Genomic DNA, 18,169 nt, shown 5'->3' on the forward strand with positions numbered 1-18,169 from the left:
AGACATCCCATCACAATGGACTTGTAATGGGGGTATGATCCCACACAGTCGGACGATTCTATTTATAAACGATGCTGCCAAGAACTGGCGAATCAAATTAATTTACGTTCCGCTACCAACCAATCAGAAACCAGAATTGCTTCATAAATATTAAACCTTTTCTGGAGCAATTTCACATGTTCTTTCCCGGGTTTTGACACGGTAAGAATATTTTGTTCTGTGGAACTGTCTACTACAAACAAGTCACCTCCCAGGACTTGTGTGTAACAGCGAACCATCTGAAACTGTTCTGAAACTCAAAATGACTTACACTTCTAGACAAAATCAATTCTGTTATGGGCTTTTCATATTCATTTGTAGAATTGTTTTGAACTCGACAAACACAATAGTTTGTGTCACGTAGCAAGTTCATCAAAACAGTAACACAGTATCAGTTTTTTTTTTCTGTAAATTAATTGAAAGAGTCCAACAAAAAAAAAAACGTCCGTGCCATTCAACGCCCAACATAAAAGAGAAATATTTACTTGATTCTTCGGCATGTCGACTTCCTGTCATAGCGTCATTTCCTCGACATGTTAGCTTTATTTTCTAATTCCCACTTCTAAAATAAAAATTCCTTTTTGCTTAATCTATCTTAATGTGAAAAATTACGTTTTTAACGCACCGCCAAATATTGCTGCACACATTAATACATGCAGCAACCAAATCGCGATAATCACCACAGAAACATTAAAGATCACACGTTGTGTAGCAGGGGTTCATATTTAAGGATGACGCTGGACATATATAACGGGTACATTTGTAATGGAAGTAACGGTTCTGATGCTGAGGGAGAGAAGACATTTATTACAGTTCTTTTAACGCCTATTAGAAGAGAGGAAGAGATACTTCACTTATGATGATGGTGGGGACACAATACTTGGAAGAGTTTACACAAGAGTTCGTTACAAGATGATAAACACATTACCTTTTTTTTTTTACACAGTGGTCACCACTTATCAAGGCCCGGAAGCCACTCAGGGATAAGGGTTATTGCAAGTACATTACGTTAGTGTGGAGATTTGATGAAGTGTTTACTTAAGGGGGCGGTTCATTAGGAATTTGTTAACGTTGGACTTGAAGACATCCAAGTTGTAGTCAGGTAGGAAGCAGGTAGACGGAACAGAGTTCCATAGGCGTGCAGTTCTAAGAAAGAAGCTTTGTTCATGGAATCCACGTTTTGATTTAGGCACAGATAAAGAGTGGGGGAAATTTTTTACAGTGGATTCAGCTAGACGGGTGTTTTTCGTGAAAGATTGGTGAGGGGGGGGGGACCAGAGATTGGAGTTCAGACGAGCACCTGCTATGGAAAGAAGGATAAAACAAGGATAGGCTCGGAACGTCTCTTCTGTGGGAGAGAGGTTGCAGGGTAGAGAAAAGGGCATCCCCCACTAAACCACGAAGTCTATTTTGTACTCTGTCAAGGCAGGATAGGCTGTTTTTAGCAGCTCCTGCCCAGTTTTAACTGAATGACGACACGTGACAACACGTACAAAACATGATGACTTCTTTATTCATCTGATCGACCGGTCGAGTGACGTCAGGAATTCAAATGGTATGGATACATTGGTTTACTCCTCTCCCCTCGCCTCCAAGAGGCTCTGACTCCAACTCATCAACTGACCAACTGACTGCCAACTGACTTGCTCTCTCTGACTGACTAAAATCCGAACCCATAATATGGATAAATGTTTATGACGACAGAAGTGTGTTTTTCAAACGTGACTAATTTCACGTGGCTTTACATATGTTTGTCCAACACACTTTTGACAACAAAAGAATCCTCAATTCTATCTAACCTATTTTTAAACAATATAATTCAATTTGCATTGTTCATTCTTTTACTGACATATTTAATATTCAGATTTCTAAAAGAATGGACAATCAACTCTTTTTTTCCGATATAAACAATATTTAACTATTCTAACAGAATTTAACAATATCTAACATTCCATTTCTTAACTTTGCCTACAGGGTTCGATTCTTATCCTAATCTCATTTTCACTTATCTAATATTCCTCTTATTCACATGGAAAGGGGACAGCCCTTCCCTGTAACACACAAATAGTTATCCATATTTTGCTTGCAGCTCGTTCTTCTTGTATGCGCGCACGCTGTGATCATACTAGACTGGTTAAAGTTTATTATTAGCTTTAAAAGAATAATTTGGTTGAAGAGAGCGAATCATTTATTCAACGTGAAACGAAATTTATGTTCCAAATCGCAGACTAGTATGGAAATAGAAAAATAGAGAGGGAGAGACAATGAGAGATCGAAATCACTGAATAGCTATATCTTGTCAGCCCGTGTCATTAAACCTCTTATGCTTCTTCTAAACGAACGTCAAATGTTGCTCTAAACGAACTCTTTTTTGTTATCACCTTCTTTCTTTAAGTCATGTGATGTCAGTAGAATGTATACCCTGTGTTTACTTTCGGCAGCCTCGTAACAATAATTTCAATTATTTTGCTCTTTAGTCCTCACATACCATGAGTGATGTTTCTGATAAAGGGGAGAGAATTGATGTTTTATAAGTCGGAATCTATCCATCTAATACTTATCGATGGCTTGTTTTGGCTTTGAAGTAATATTTTTTTTTTTTTAGCTCTGTGCATGAAGTGGCTTCATGTATTGTCCGGTACGATTTCCACTTAAAAAAATCGCTTTAATACATTTTCTGTAATTGTCAACTAACTAAAATATATACTAGAGGATGTACATGTTCAGTATCACTATGCCGACAGGACATGTTATTTAAGGGATATCTTTATATTAAAGTTTGATGGGTCATTGGTTTTCAAAAATATATTTTATTGGAATTTTCTTTACACATTCTATATGAAAAGCAAAACTAAACTGTGCAGATAAGACTTTTTGAAGAAAAATATTTCTAATTTTACTTTTAACTCGTTTATGTTGAACTAGCTGGCAACCCGGCGTTGCCCGGTCGTACAATACGCTTAAACATGATATTTTAATTTATGCAGATTGCGTATGTATATTATTTTTTATTGATTATTATATATTATGAGAAATAATTTGGCCAGTGAAATATTTCACAAAAAATGATAAATAAAATAAATAAATAAATAAATAAATAAATAATAATAATAATAATAATAATAATAATAATAATAATAATAATAATAATAATAATATCGTTCATTAAATTCCGTCTGTGTTTGTTTACAATATAACATCAGCTGATATTTGAGCTTGATAATGAATTCCCTGAAAAAGTCACTTCTGATTAATGCTTAGTTTTAAAAAGGCAGGTAATGAATTAGTAAAAAAACAAGTTCTAGGATTTTTTATAGAAGGCCTCAGAGATAAGGATGTGAAAATGGCCGTAATGAGGGATGAACCTACAGATCTCCATGCAGCTTATGAGAAAGCCTTAGCAGAAGTAAGATGGAAAATTCGGCTCAACGCAAACCGTGAATACGATGATGAACCCATGGAGGTTTGTCATGCGAGACGACAGGTTAGAGTCGAAGCCGTAGGTCCATCAAAATTTCCAAAACAAGATAGGTGGAAAAGATTAGAGAATAGGGGGCCTGTATATAAAACTAGAGAAAAGTAAAAAACTAGACAGGGTATAAGGTGTTTCAATTGTGGGCCACATGTGGAGAGATTGCAAACGGGACTGGCTTAGGAAAAATGGGGTGAGGATGTACTTTGACTTAGGGGCGATAAAAAAGGAAATGAATATATAGCGTTAGAAGAAGATGCTCATATCTCAGCTCTAGTAAGACTGGGGGAAAAATAACATTAAAATCCCAGCATCTGCATACGTGCACAGCTCGTGCGGGTATTAAAAACGGTCAAGGGCTAGAGTATGAGGTGGAACAAATAGATAGAGGATTTCTTAGTGATCTGAGTGGTATTTCAGTAGCAAATACCGTAGTAAAAATTATAGGATCAAAAAGTTTTCCGCTTTTAATAATGAATAACACCAACCAGACGGTTACTTTAAGAAGAGGGTGTAAGATAGCTAGGTGTAGAACGGCTGGTAAAATAATGGACATTACCATGCCAAAGAAACATAGTGATAAGATCTCTGAAGAAAACTTGAAAGGGATAAAAGTGCCCGAGGAGTTCAAGTTAGAGATCAATAAGGTGCTAAAGCGGAATAAGGACTTGTTCGTAACGGGAGATAAGAAGTTGAGCAGTACCGATAATGCCACGGTTTTATATACAGCGTAAGTCACTTTATGTCACTAAACGAGGGCAAAATGTCATTAGTTTGGCAAAATCCAGATATATTTTTAAAAACAGTTATTTACATCTGCAAGATATTAAAGATAAGTTTAGCTTCTTCCTTATTTTCTTAATTTGTCTTATTTGAGAGACTTTTTTTTTTTTTTTACATAGGCATCACCACATTATCAAGGCCAAGTGGCCACTCAAGGATAAGGGTTAAAGAGTGTACAGTAATCATTAGTAATGAAAATTTGGTAAATTTGATAACTTATATGGAACGGCTCATCAAGAACTTATTTACGTTAGACTTGAAGACAACCATATTGTAGTCAGCCGGAAAGCAGGAAAACGGAAGACAATTCCACAGGCGTGCAGTTCTAAGAAAGAAGCTTTGTTCATGGAATCTACGTTTAGGTTTAGGCACAGATAAAGACTGGGGGGAATTATTGATAGTGTTTTCAGCTAGACGAGTGTTTCTTGTGAAAGTTTGGCGACTTCACATATTCCTGGACATTCAATATGGCGGGGAAAAGATAAAAAGGTCATTTTTCGTCCGTATTTGAAAAACAAAACACCCCAAAAACATGATATTTAATTGCTGTACAGATAGCATTATTTGCGACGTTAACAGAGGACAGTATGAGATGTTACTTAATTTCTCACACTGTCTGCCAAGCATCAACATCTGTCACATCACCAGAATGTTGCATCCCTATGCTTGTTTCACAAAATATGCTCCGACGAACTTACTGAACTTGTGCCCCCTTAACGTAAATACACTTCACCTACTCGTCTAGCAGCAAAATCCCACCCCATCCAGTCAACGTCATTATATGCTGGAAAAATTTCTACGTTAAGTTGAGAAGAAAGTTCTTGCAGAATTTTTAATTTTGATTTCAAACGATGTATTTTCAAGTAAGTTTTCATTATAATACCTTTACTTTATATATCATTTTAAAGAGCGTTTTTCGCTCTATCTAATCGTTTTATTTACAATCGTTTTAAAACAATTATGTTTTCTTTACAAAACGTTGAATACAAGATGGAAAAAACAAATTCGCACAATTTTCTTATTTCAATTCAAGCTAGGCCGAAAACCGGAACCACTACTGAACGTATAGCACAATAGTGGTTTAAGAAATTTCGTAATTTCTATATTCGTAACCCCCCCCCCTTGACTAGAGAAATTAAACTAGAATCAGACGACCAGGCCTTTATGTGCTTCAGGATAAATATGCAACACAATATTAGCTACTTGTATTTTCTCTACCACTCTCCCTCAACCCAAGACTGTACTCTAATAAACAAAGTTTCTGACAGCATAGATATAGCACTCTCCCTCGATACTAACGCACAAGTTCATGCATTTGGTGACTTCAATGTCCACTTTGAAACTCCCTTCCGGGATTCTGCTTTCCAAACTGTACTGATATGCAAAAGTTTAAGTGTAATTTGAACAAACATCTTGCTACTCATCTCCCTTGATAATTCCCCTGCAAATTATGTCCCCGATAGTAGCCCACTACTTCAAAGTGGCACTCTGCCTTGTTTGGGATGAAAATTGAATAAAAAAAAAATGGCGGCGAGAGTCTTGAAGATGATGAGCGTAGTTGTCAACCATCGGATGCTGACAACGATCAATTAAAAGCCTTAGTCGAAGTCAATCCATGCACAACTGTTCGGGAACTTGCTTCTAAAATTAGGCGTAACGTATACGAACGATTTCCAACTACTTGAGATGGATTGGAAGAAAAAACTTGATAAAATGGGTGCCTCATGAATTGACCAGCAAAAGAAACGCCGTTATGAAATGTCATCTTCCCTTCTTTTACGCAACAAGAACGATCCGTTTCTTGACTGGGTTGTAATTTGTGATGAAAAATGGGTTCTTTACGACGACCAGCGTTGCTTAGCTCAGCGGTTAGACGCCGACGAAGCTCCGTGACATTTCCCAAAGCCAGAGTTGCACCAAAAGGTCATCCTTACTGGTTGGTGGTTTGCAACCGGTCTCACCCATTAGTGTTTTTGAATGCAGATGAAACTATTACGGTGGAGAAATACTGTCAACAAATGGATGAAATGCATTAGAACTTTCAACAACAGCACCCAGTATTAGTCAACAGAAAAGGCTACATTCTCCTTCACGACAATTCCCGGCCACATGTTGCTGAATCTACTCTGCAAAAACAAGACACATCTTTTCCATTTTGTTGGGCCATAGCACAAGTTTTCTTTTGAAACATTTCTTTGGAATCTAATGGATGTATATGACAGGAAAAGAGCAATAAAATAAAATAAAATATATTTATATTTTCAACCGCTATCTCCTCCGAAACTAAAAATCGCAGAGTGGCGCCAGGGGCCTCAAATAAAACAATCTTATGAGCCTTTAGCAGGTTAAAATTGTTTTTAAGATAAACTTGTTAAAAGGTTAAAATTGTTTTTAAGGATCAAGTTGTTAAAAGGTTAAAATTGTTTTTAAGGATAAAATTGTTAAAAGGTTAAAATTGTTTTTAAGGATAAAATTGTTAAAAGATTAAAATAATTTTAAGGATAAAATTGTTTTTAAGTATAAAATTGTTAAAAAGTTAAAATTGTTTTTAAGTATAAAATTGTTAAAAAGTTAAAATTGTTTTTAAGTATAAAATTGTTAAAAAGTTAAAATTGTTTTTAAGAATAAAATTGTTAAAAAGTTAAAATTGTTTTTAAGGATCAAGTTGTTAAAAGGTTAAAATTGTTTTTAAGTATAAAATTGTTAAAAGGTTAAAATTGTTTTTAAGAATAAAATTGTTAAAAGGTTAAAATTGTTTTTAAGAATAAAATTGTTAAAAGGTTAAAATTGTTTTTAAGTATAAACTTGTTAAAAATTTAAAATTGTTGTTAAGTATAAAATTATTAAAAGGTTAAAATTATTAAAAGGTTAAAATTGTTAAAAGGTTAAAATTGTTTTTAAGTATAAAATTGTTAAAAGGTTAAAATTGTTTAGAAGGATAAAATTGTTAAAAGGTTAAAATATTTTTTTAAGTATAAAATTGTTAAAAGGTAAAAATTGTTTTTAAGGATAAAATTGTTAAAAGGTTAAAATTGTTTTTAAGTATAAAATTGTTAAAAGGTAAAAATTGTTTTTAAGTATAAAATTGTTAAAAGGTAAAAATTGTTTTTAAGGATAAAATTGTTAAAAGGTTAAAATTGTTTTTAAGAATAAAATTGTTAAAAGATTAAAAGTGTTAAAAGGTAAAAATTGTTAAAAGGTTAAATTTGTTAAAAGGTTAAAATTGTTTTTAAGTATAAACTTGTTAAAAATTTAAAATTGTTTTTAAGGATAAAATTGTTAAAAAGTTAATATTGTTTTTAAGGATAACATTGTTAAAAAGTTAAAATTGTTCTTAAGGATAAAATTGTTAAAAGGTTAAAATTGTTTTTAAGGCTAAAATTGTTAAAAGGTTAAAATTGTTTTTAAGAATAAACTTGTTAAAAGGTTAAAATTGTTTTTAAGAATAAAATTGTTTAAAGGTTAAAATGTTTTTTTTTTAGTATAAAATTGTTAAAAGGTTAAAATTGTTTTAAGGATAAAATTGTTAAAAGGTTAAAATTGTTTTTAAGGATAAAATTGTAAAAAGTTAAAATTGTTTGTAAGAATAAACTTGTTAAAAGGTTAAAACTGTTTTTAAGTATAAAATTGTTAAAAGGTTAAATTTGTTTTTAAGTATAAAATTGTTAAAAGGTTAAAATTGTTTTTTAGTATAAAATTGTTAAAAGTATAAAATTATTTTTAAATATAAAATTGTTAAAAGGTTAAAATTGTTTTTACGGATAAAATTGTTAAAAGGTTAAATTTGTTTTTAAGTATAAAATTGTTAAAAGATTAAAATTGTTTTTAAGGATAAAATTGTTAAAAGATTAAAATTTTTTTTAAGGATAAAATTGTTAAAAGGTTAAAATTGTTTTTAAGGATAAAATTGTTAAAAGTATAAAATTATTTTTAAGGATAAAATTTTTAAAAAGTTAAAATTGTTCTTTCGGATAAAATTGTTAACAAGTTAAAATTGTTTTTAAGGATAAAATTGTTAAAAAGTTAATATTGTTTTTAAGGATAACATTGTTAAAAAGTTAAAATTGTTCTTAAGGATAAAATTGTTAAAAGGTTAAAATTGTTTTTAAGGCTAAAATTGTTAAAAGGTTAAAATTGTTTTTAAGAATAAACTTGTTAAAAGGTTAAAATTGTTTTTAAGAATAAAATTGTTTAAAGGTTAAAATGTTTTTTTTTTAGTATAAAATTGTTAAAAGGTTAAAATTGTTTTAAGGATAAAATTGTTAAAAGGTTAAAATTGTTTTTAAGGATAAAATTGTAAAAAGTTAAAATTGTTTGTAAGAATAAACTTGTTAAAAGGTTAAAACTGTTTTTAAGTATAAAATTGTTAAAAGGTTAAATTTGTTTTTAAGTATAAAATTGTTAAAAGGTTAAAATTGTTTTTTAGTATAAAATTGTTAAAAGTATAAAATTATTTTTAAATATAAAATTGTTAAAAGGTTAAAATTGTTTTTACGGATAAAATTGTTAAAAGGTTAAATTTGTTTTTAAGTATAAAATTGTTAAAAGATTAAAATTGTTTTTAAGGATAAAATTGTTAAAAGATTAAAATTTTTTTTAAGGATAAAATTGTTAAAAGGTTAAAATTGTTTTTAAGGATAAAATTGTTAAAAGTATAAAATTATTTTTAAGGATAAAATTTTTAAAAAGTTAAAATTGTTCTTTCGGATAAAATTGTTAACAAGTTAAAATTGTTTTTAAGGATAAAATTGTTAAAAAGTTAATATTGTTTTTAAGGATAACATTGTTAAAAAGTTAAAATTGTTCTTAAGGATAAAATTGTTAAAAGGTTAAAATTGTTTTTAAGGCTAAAATTGTTAAAAGGTTAAAATTGTTTTTAAGAATAAACTTGTTAAAAGGTTAAAATTGTTTTTAAGAATAAAATTGTTTAAAGGTTAAAATGTTTTTTTTTTAGTATAAAATTGTTAAAAGGTTAAAATTGTTTTAAGGATAAAATTGTTAAAAGGTTAAAATTGTTTTTAAGGATAAAATTGTAAAAAGTTAAAATTGTTTGTAAGAATAAACTTGTTAAAAGGTTAAAACTGTTTTTAAGTATAAAATTGTTAAAAGGTTAAATTTGTTTTTAAGTATAAAATTGTTAAAAGGTTAAAATTGTTTTTTAGTATAAAATTGTTAAAAGTATAAAATTATTTTTAAATATAAAATTGTTAAAAGGTTAAAATTGTTTTTACGGATAAAATTGTTAAAAGGTTAAATTTGTTTTTAAGTATAAAATTGTTAAAAGATTAAAATTGTTTTTAAGGATAAAATTGTTAAAAGATTAAAATTTTTTTTAAGGATAAAATTGTTAAAAGGTTAAAATTGTTTTTAAGGATAAAATTGTTAAAAGTATAAAATTATTTTTAAGGATAAAATTTTTAAAAAGTTAAAATTGTTCTTTCGGATAAAATTGTTAACAAGTTAAAATTGTTCTTAAGGATAAAATTGTTAAAAGGTTAAAATTGTTTTTAAGTATAAAATTGTTAAAAGGTTAGAACTGTTTTTAAGTATAAAATTGTTAAAAGGTTAAAATTGTTTTTAAGTATAAAATTGCTAAAATTATTTTTTAGAATAAAATTGTTAAAAGGTTAAAATTGTTTTTAAGGATAAAATTGTTAAAAGGTCAAACTTGTTTTTAAGGATAAAATTGTTAAAAGGCTAAAATTGTTTTTAAGGCTAAAATTGTTAAAAAGTTAAAATTGTTTTTAAGGATAAAATTGTTAAAAGGTTAAAATTGTTTTTAAGGATAAAATTGTTTAAAGTTTAAAATTGTTTTTAAAGATAAAATTGTTAAAAGGTTAAAATTGTTTGAAGGAAAAATATAAAATTGCTAAAAGATTGTTAAAAGGTTACATTGTTTTAAGGATAAAATTATTAAAGTTTAAAATTGTTTTTAAGGATAAAATTGTTAAAAGATTGAAATTGTTTTTAAGTATAAAATTGTTAAAATGTTAAAATTGTTTTTAAGAATAAAATTGTTAAAAGGTAAAAATTGTTTTTAAGTATAAAATTGTTAAAAGGTTAAAATTGTTTTTAAGGCTAAAATTGTTAAAAGGTTAAAATTGTTTTTAAGAATAAACTTGTTAAAAGGTTAAAATTGTTAAAAGAATAAAATTGTTTAAAGGTTAAAATGTTTTTTTTTAGTATAAAATTGTTAAAAGGATAAAATTGTTTTAAGGATAAAATTGTTAAAAGGTTAAAATTGTTTTTAAGGATAAAATTGTTAAAAGGTTATAATTGTTTTTAAGTATAAAATTATTAAAAAGTATGAAATTGTTTTTAAGGATAAAATTGTTAAAAAGTTTAAAATTGTTTTTAAGGATAAAATGTTTAAAAGGATAAAATTGTTTTAAAGTATGAAATTGTTTTTAAGGATAAAAATGTTAAAAGGTTAAAATTGTTTTTAAAGATAAAAATTTTTGAAAGGTTAAACTTGTTTTTAAGGATAAAATTGTTAAAAGGTTAACATTGTTTTTAAGTATAAAATTGTTAAAAGGTTAAAACTGTTTTTAAGGATAAAATTGTTAAAAGATAAATTTTTTTTTTAAGGATGAAATTGCTAAAAGGTTAAAATTGTTTTTAAGTATAAAATTGTAAAAAATTAAAATTGTTTTTAAGTATAAAATTGTAAAAAAGTTAAAATTGTTTTTAAGTATAAAATTGTAAAAAGTTAAAATTGTTTTTAAGGATAAAATTGTTAAAATGTTACAATTGTTTTTAAAGAAAAAATTGTTAAAAGGCTAAAATTGTTTTTAAAGATAAAATTATTAAAAGGTTAAAATTGTTTTTAAGGATCAAATTGTTAAAAGGTTAAAATTGTTTTTAAGGATAAAATTGTTAAAAGGTCAAACTTGTTTTTAAGGGTAAAATTGTTAAAAGGCTAAAATTGTTTTTACGGATAAATTGTTAAAAGGTAAAAATTATTTTTAAGAATAAAATTGTTAAAATGCTAAAATTATTCTTAAGTATAAAATTGCTAAAAGATTGTTAAAAGGTTACATTGTTTTAAGGATAAAATTATTAAAGTTTAAAATTGTTTTTAAGGATAAAATTGTTAAAAGATTGAAATTGTTTTTAAGTATAAAATTGTTAAAATGTTAAAATTGTTTTTAAGAATAAAATTGTTAAAAGTTTAAAATTGTTTTTAAGTATAAAATTGTTAAAAGGTTAAAATTGTTTTTAAGGCTAAAATTGTTAAAAGGTTAAAATTGTTTTTAAGAATAAACTTGTTAAAAGGTTAAAATTGTTAAAAGAATAAAATTGTTTAAAGGTTAAAATGTTTTTTTTTAGTATAAAATTGTTAAAAGGATAAAATTGTTTTAAGGATAAAATTGTTAAAAGGTTAAAATTGTTTTTAAGGATAAAATTGTTAAAAGGTTATAATTGTTTTTAAGTATAAAATTATTAAAAAGTATGAAATTGTTTTTAAGGATAAAATTGTTAAAAAGTTTAAAATTGTTTTTAAGGGTAAAATGTTTAAAAGGATAAAATTGTTTTAAAGTATGAAATTGTTTTTAAGGATAAAAATGTTAAAAGGTTAAAATTGTTTTTAAAGATAAAAATTTTTGAAAGGTTAAACTTGTTTTTAAGGATAAAATTGTTAAAAGGTTAACATTGTTTTTAAGTATAAAATTGTTAAAAGGTTAAAACTGTTTTTAAGGATAAAATTGTTAAAAGATAAATTTTTTTTTTAAGGATGAAATTGCTAAAAGGTTAAAATTGTTTTTAAGTATAAAATTGTAAAAAATTAAAATTGTTTTTAAGTATAAAATTGTAAAAAAGTTAAAATTGTTTTTAAGTATAAAATTGTAAAAAGTTAAAATTGTTTTTAAGTATAAAATTGTTAAAAGGTTAAAATTGTTTTTAAGTATAAAATTGTTAAAATGTTACAATTGTATTTAAAGAAAAAATTGTTAAAAGGCTAAAATTGTTTTTAAAGATAAAATTATTAAAAGGTTAAAATTGTTTTTAAGGATCAAATTGTTAAAAGGTTAAAATTGTTTTTAAGGATAAAATTGTTAAAAGGTCAAACTTGTTTTTAAGGATAAAATTGTTAAAAGGCTAAAATTGTTTTTACGGATAAATTGTTAAAAGGTAAAAATTATTTTTAAGAATAAAATTGTTAAAATGTTAAAATTATTCTTAAGTATAAAATTGCTAAAAGATTGTTAAAAGGTTACATTGTTTTAAGGATAAAATTATTAAAGTTTAAAATTGTTTTTAAGGATAAAATTGTTAAAAGATTGAAATTGTTTTTAAGTATAAAATTGTTAAAATGTTAAAATTGTTTTTAAGGATAAAATTGTTAAAAAGTTAATATTGTTTTTAAGGATAACATTGTTAAAAAGTTAAAATTGTTCTTAAGTATAAAATTGTCAAAAAGTTAAAATTGTTTTTAAGTATAAAATTGTTAAAAGGTTAAAATTGTTTTTAAGGCTAAAATTGTTAAAAGGTTAAAATTGTTTTTAAGAATAAACTTGTTAAAAGGTTAAAATTGTTTTTAAGAATAAAATTGTTTAAAGGTTAAAATGTTTTTTTTTAGTATAAAATTGTTAAAAGGTTAAAATTGTTTTAAGGATAAAATTGTTAAAAGGTCAAACTTGTTTTTAAGGATAAAATTGTAAAAAGTTAAAATTGTTTGTAAGAATAAACTTGTTAAAAGGTTAAAACTGTTTTTAAGTATAAAATTGTTAAAAGGTTAAAATTGTTTTTAAGTACAAAATTGTTAAAAGGTTAAAATATTTTTTAAGTATAAAATTGTTAAAAGGTTAAAATTGTTTTTTAGTATAAAATTGTTAAAAGTATAAAATTATTTTTAAATATAAAATTGTTAAAAGGTTAAAATTGTTTTTACGGATAAAATTGTTAAAAGGTTAAATTTGTTTTTAAGTATAAAATTGTTAAAAGATTAAAATTATTTTTAAGGATAAAATTGTTAAAAAGTTAAAATTGTTCTTTCGGATAAAATTGTTAAAAAGTTAAAATTGTTCTTAAGGATAAAATTGTTAAAAGGTTAAAATTGTTTTTAAGTATAAAATTGTTAAAAGGTTAGAACTGTTTTTAAGTATAAAATTGTTAAAAGGTTAAAATTGTTTTTAAGTATAAAATTGCTAAAATGGTTTTTAAGTATAAAATTGTTAAAAGGTTAAAATTGTTTTTACGGATAAAATTGTTAAAAGGTTAAATTTGTTTTTAAGTATAAAATTGTTAAAAGATTAAAATTGTTTTTAAGGATAAAATTGTTAAAAGATTAAAAAATTTTTTAAGGATAAAATTGTTAAAAGGTTAAAATTGTTTTTAAGGATAAAATTGTTAAAAGTATTAAATTATTTTTAAGGATAAAATTTTTAAAAAGTTAAAATTGTTTTTAAGAAAAAAATTGTTAAAAGTTTAAAATTGTTTTTCGTGATAAAATTGGTAAAAGATTAAATTTCTTTTTAAGTATAAAATTGTTAAAAAGTTAAAATTATTTTAAGGATAAAATTGTTAAAAGGTAAAAATTGTTTTTAAGAATAAAATTGTTAAAAGGTTAAAATTGTTTTTAAGTATAAAATTGTTAAAAGTTTAAAATTGTTTTTAAAGATAAAATTGTTAGAAGGTTAAAATTGTTTTTAAGGATAAAATTGTTAAAAGGTTAAAATTGTTTTTAAGTACAAAATTGTTAAAAGGTTAAAATATTTTTTAAGTATAAAATTTTTAAAAGGTTAAAATTGTTTTTAAGTATAAAATTGTTAAAAGGTTAAAATTATTTTTAAATATAAAATTGTTAAAAGGTTAAAATTGTTTTTACGGATAAAATTTTTAAAAGGTTAAAATTGTTTTTAAGTATAAAATTGTTAAAAGATTAAAATTGTAAAAAGTTAAAATTGTTTGTAAGAATAAACTTGTTAAAAGGTTTAAACTGTTTTTAAGTATAAAATTGTTAAAAGGTTAAAATTGTTTTTAAGTACAAAATTGTTAAAAGGTTAAAATTGTTTTTAAGTATAAAATTGTTAAAACGTTAAAATTGTTTTTAAGTATAAAATTGTTAAAAGTATAAAATTATTTTTAAATATAAAATTGTTAAAAGGTTAAAATTGTTTTTACGGATAAAATTGTTAAAAGGTTAAAATTGTTTTTAAGTATAAAATTGTTAAAAGATTAAAATTGTTTTTAAGGATAAAATTGTTAAAAGATTAAAATTGTTTTTAAGGATAAAATTGTTAAAAGGTTAAAATTGTTTTTAAGGATAAAATTGTTAAAAGTATAAAATTATTTTTAGGATAAAATTTTTAAAAAGTTAAAATTGTTCTTTCGGATAAAATTGTTAAAAAGTTAAAATTGTTCTTAAGGATAAAATTGTTAAAAGGTTAAAATTGTTTTTAAGGATAAAATTGTTAAAAGGTTAAAATTGTTTTTAAGAATAAAATTGCTAAAAGGTTAAAAAAATTTTTAAGAATACAATTATTAAAAGGTTAAAATTGTTTTTAAGTATAAAATTGTTAAAAGGTTAGAACTGTTTTTAAGTATAAAATTGTTAAAAGGTTAAAATTGTTTTTAAGTATAAAATTGCTAAAATGGTTTTTAAGAATAAAATTGTTAAAATGTTAAAATTGTTTTTAAGGATCAAATTGTTAAAAGGTTAAAATTGTTTTTAAGGATAAAATTGTTAAAAGGTCAAACTTGTTTTTAAGGATAAAATTGTTAAAAGGCTAAAATTGTTTTTAAGGATAAAATTGTTAAAAAGTTAAAATTGTTTTTAAGAATAAAATTGTTAAAAGGTTAAAATTGTTTTTAAGGATCAAATTGTTAAAAGGTTAAAATTGTTTTTAAGGATAAAATTGTTAAAAGGTCAAACTTGTTTTTAAGGATAAAATTGTTAAAATGCTAAAATTGTTTTTAAGGATAAAATTGTTAAAAAGTTAAAATTGTTTTTAAGAATAAAATTGTTAAAAAGTTAAAATTGTTTTTAAGTATAAAATTGTTAAAAGGTTAAATCTGTTTTTAAGGATAAAATTGTTAAAAGGTTAAAATTGTTTTTAAGAATAAAATTGTTAAAAGGTTAAAATTGTTTTTAAGAATAAAATTGTTAAAAGGTTAAAATTGTTAAAAGGTTAAAATTGTTAAAAGGTTAAAATTGTTTTTAAGTATAAACTTGTTAAAAATTTAAAATTGTTTTTAAGTATAAAATTGTTAGAAGGTTAAAATTGTTTTTAAGTATAAAATTGTTAAAAGGTTAAAATTGTTTTTAAGGATAAAATTGTTAAAAGATTAAAATTGTTTGTAAGGATAAAATTGTTAAAAGGTTAAAATTGTTTTTAAGAATAAAATTGTTAAAAGGTTAAAATTTTTAAAAGCTTAAAATTGTTTTTAAGTATAAAATTGTTAAAAGGTAAAAATTGTTTTTAAGTATAAAATTGTTAAAAGGTTAAAATTGTTTTTAAGTATAAAATTGTTAAAAGGTTAAAATTGTTTTTAAGTACAAAATTGTTAAAAGGTTAAAATATTTTTTAAGTATAAAATTGTTAAAAGGTTAAAATTGTTTTTAAGGATAAAATTGTCAAAAGTTTAAAATTGTTTTTACGAAAAAAATTGTTAAAAGATTAAAATTGTTTTTCGTGATAAAATTGGTAAAAGATTAAATTTGTTTTTAAGTATAAAATTGTTAAAAAGTTAAAATTATTTTAGGGATGAAATTGTTAAAAGGTAAAAATTGTTTTTAAGAATAAAATTGTTAAAAGGTTAAAATTGTTTAAAGGTTAAAATTGTTAAAAGGTTAAAATTGTTTTTAAGGATAAAATTGTTAAAAATTTAAAATTGTTTTTAAGTATAAAATTGTTAAAAGGTAAAAATTGTTTTTAAGTATAAAATTGTTAAAAGGTTAAATTTGTTTTTAAGTATAAAATTGTTAAAAGGTTAAAATTGTTTTTAAGGATAAAATTGTTAAAAGGTTAAAATGGTTTTTAAGTATAAAATTGTTAAAAGGTTAAAATTGTTTTTAAGGATAAAATTGTTACAAGTTAAAAATTGTTTTTGAGAAAAAAATTGTTAAAAGTTTAAAATTGTTTTTCGTGATAAAATTTGTAAAAGATTAAATTTGTTTTTAAGTATAAAATTGTTAAAAAGTTAAAATTATTTTAAGGATGAAATTGTTAAAAGGTAAAAATTGTTTTTAAGAATAAAATTGTTAAAAGGTTAAAATTGTTTTTAAGTATAAAATTGTTAAAAGTTTAAAATTGTTTTTAAAGATATAATTGTTAAAAGGTTAAAATTGTTTGAAGGATAAAATTGTTAAAAAGTTAAAATTGTTTTTAAGTATAAAATTGTTAAAAGTTTGAAATTGTTTTTAAGGATAAAATTGTTAAAAGGTTAAAATTGTTTTTAAGAATAAAATTGTTAAAATGTAAAAATTGTTTTAAGAATAAAATTGTTAAAAGGTTAAAATTGTTAAAAGGTTAAAATTTTTAAAAGGTTAAAATTGTTAAAAGGTTAAAATTGTTTTTAAGTATAAACTTGTTAAAAATTTAAAATTTTTTTTAAGTATAAAATTGTTAAAAGGTTAAAATTGTTTTTAAGTATAAAATTGTGAAAAGGTTAAAAATTTTTTTAAGGATAAAATTGTTAAAAGGTTAAAATTGTTTTTAAGGATAAAATTGTTAAAAGGTTAAAATTGTTTTTAAGAATAAAATTGTTAAAAGGTTAAAATTGTTAAAAGGTTAAAATATTTTTTAAGTATAAACTTGTTAAAAATTTAAAATTGTTTTTAAGTATAAAATTGTTAAAAGGTTAAAATTGTTTTTAAGTATAAAATTGTTAAAAGGTTAAAATTGTTTTTAAGTATAAAATTGTTAGAAGGTTAAAATTGTTTTTAAGGATAAAATTGTTAAAAGGTTAAAATTGTTTTTAAGTATAAAATTGTTAAAAGGTTAAAATTGTTTTTAAGGATAAAATTGTTAAAAGGTTAAAATTGTTAAAAGGTTAAAATTGTTAAAAAGGTTAAAGTTGTTTTTAAGGATAAAAAATTTGTCAAAATGGAAAAAAGCGTTAAACGATGTGTACGTTCATCTTCGTTTATTTTTTGTTTTTATTTTTAATTGGTTTATATGCGTGTCACGTTTGTACAGTGATAGCAGCACCACTTTTGAATGCTGCAGTTTCGGTTTCGATTCTAGCTGATACTAAATACTTTTGTTTTTACTTTTGAAATCACGACTCTATAATAATATTTACGAAATCTGGATGAATCAAATATCATATTTAAGCATATTTTACACTCAGTTCCTCCGATACGATCTTGAAATAATTTTGAAGACGAAAACATTTTGTCAACAATAAATAAATAAATAAATGTAAGAAAGCTTGTGAAAACTGATATTTTGCAAAGAAAGATAATAACGTGGACAGGTTTTAAAATAATTTTCTGCTTGATTATATTTCAGATGTGGATTAACCTGTCCGACTAACTATAATCCTGCCGATTTTTATTTGGATAAACTTTCCCTTATTCCAGGTCAAGAAGAAGATTGTACAAATAGAATACAGGTAAAGATATCTCTACTTATATATAAAAGTCACTTTGTGTGTGTGTGTGTGTGTGTGTGTGTGTGTGTGTGTGTGTGTGTGTGTGTGTGACTTCGTTCGAAACGGTTAAGCCATTTTTTTTTTAATTTCACACAAATGTACTTTATGTGTCTGGGAGTGTTCTCATGTTTTATATAGGAAGTCGTCAGATAATACCGAAAATCGATAATGAAAAAAAAAATGATTAAAAATCTTCATTCCGTGCCATCATTACAGTTGTAAAAAGCTATAGGGCTATACTTTGGATGCAATTCTATTTCCATGTGCCTAGCCATT

General features: G+C 24.1%; 1 protein-coding gene across 1 annotated transcript in view; it reads left to right on the top strand.

The window, feature by feature from the left end:
• LOC145291558 (protein white-like) overlaps positions 1 to 18,169 on the top strand; it is a 302,163-nt gene that overhangs the window by 135,338 nt on the left and 148,656 nt on the right. The window contains exon 8 of the mRNA XM_080137621.1: positions 17,752 to 17,854. Coding sequence (XP_079993747.1) covers positions 17,752 to 17,854 — 103 coding nt within the window. The remainder of the gene's footprint in view (positions 1 to 17,751; positions 17,855 to 18,169) is intronic.

Source organism: Euprymna scolopes, chromosome 12, assembly GCF_053919585.1.
Source record: "Euprymna scolopes isolate OS-2025 chromosome 12, ASM5391958v1, whole genome shotgun sequence".
In the NCBI taxonomy this organism is placed as follows: Eukaryota; Metazoa; Mollusca; class Cephalopoda; order Sepiida; family Sepiolidae; genus Euprymna; species Euprymna scolopes.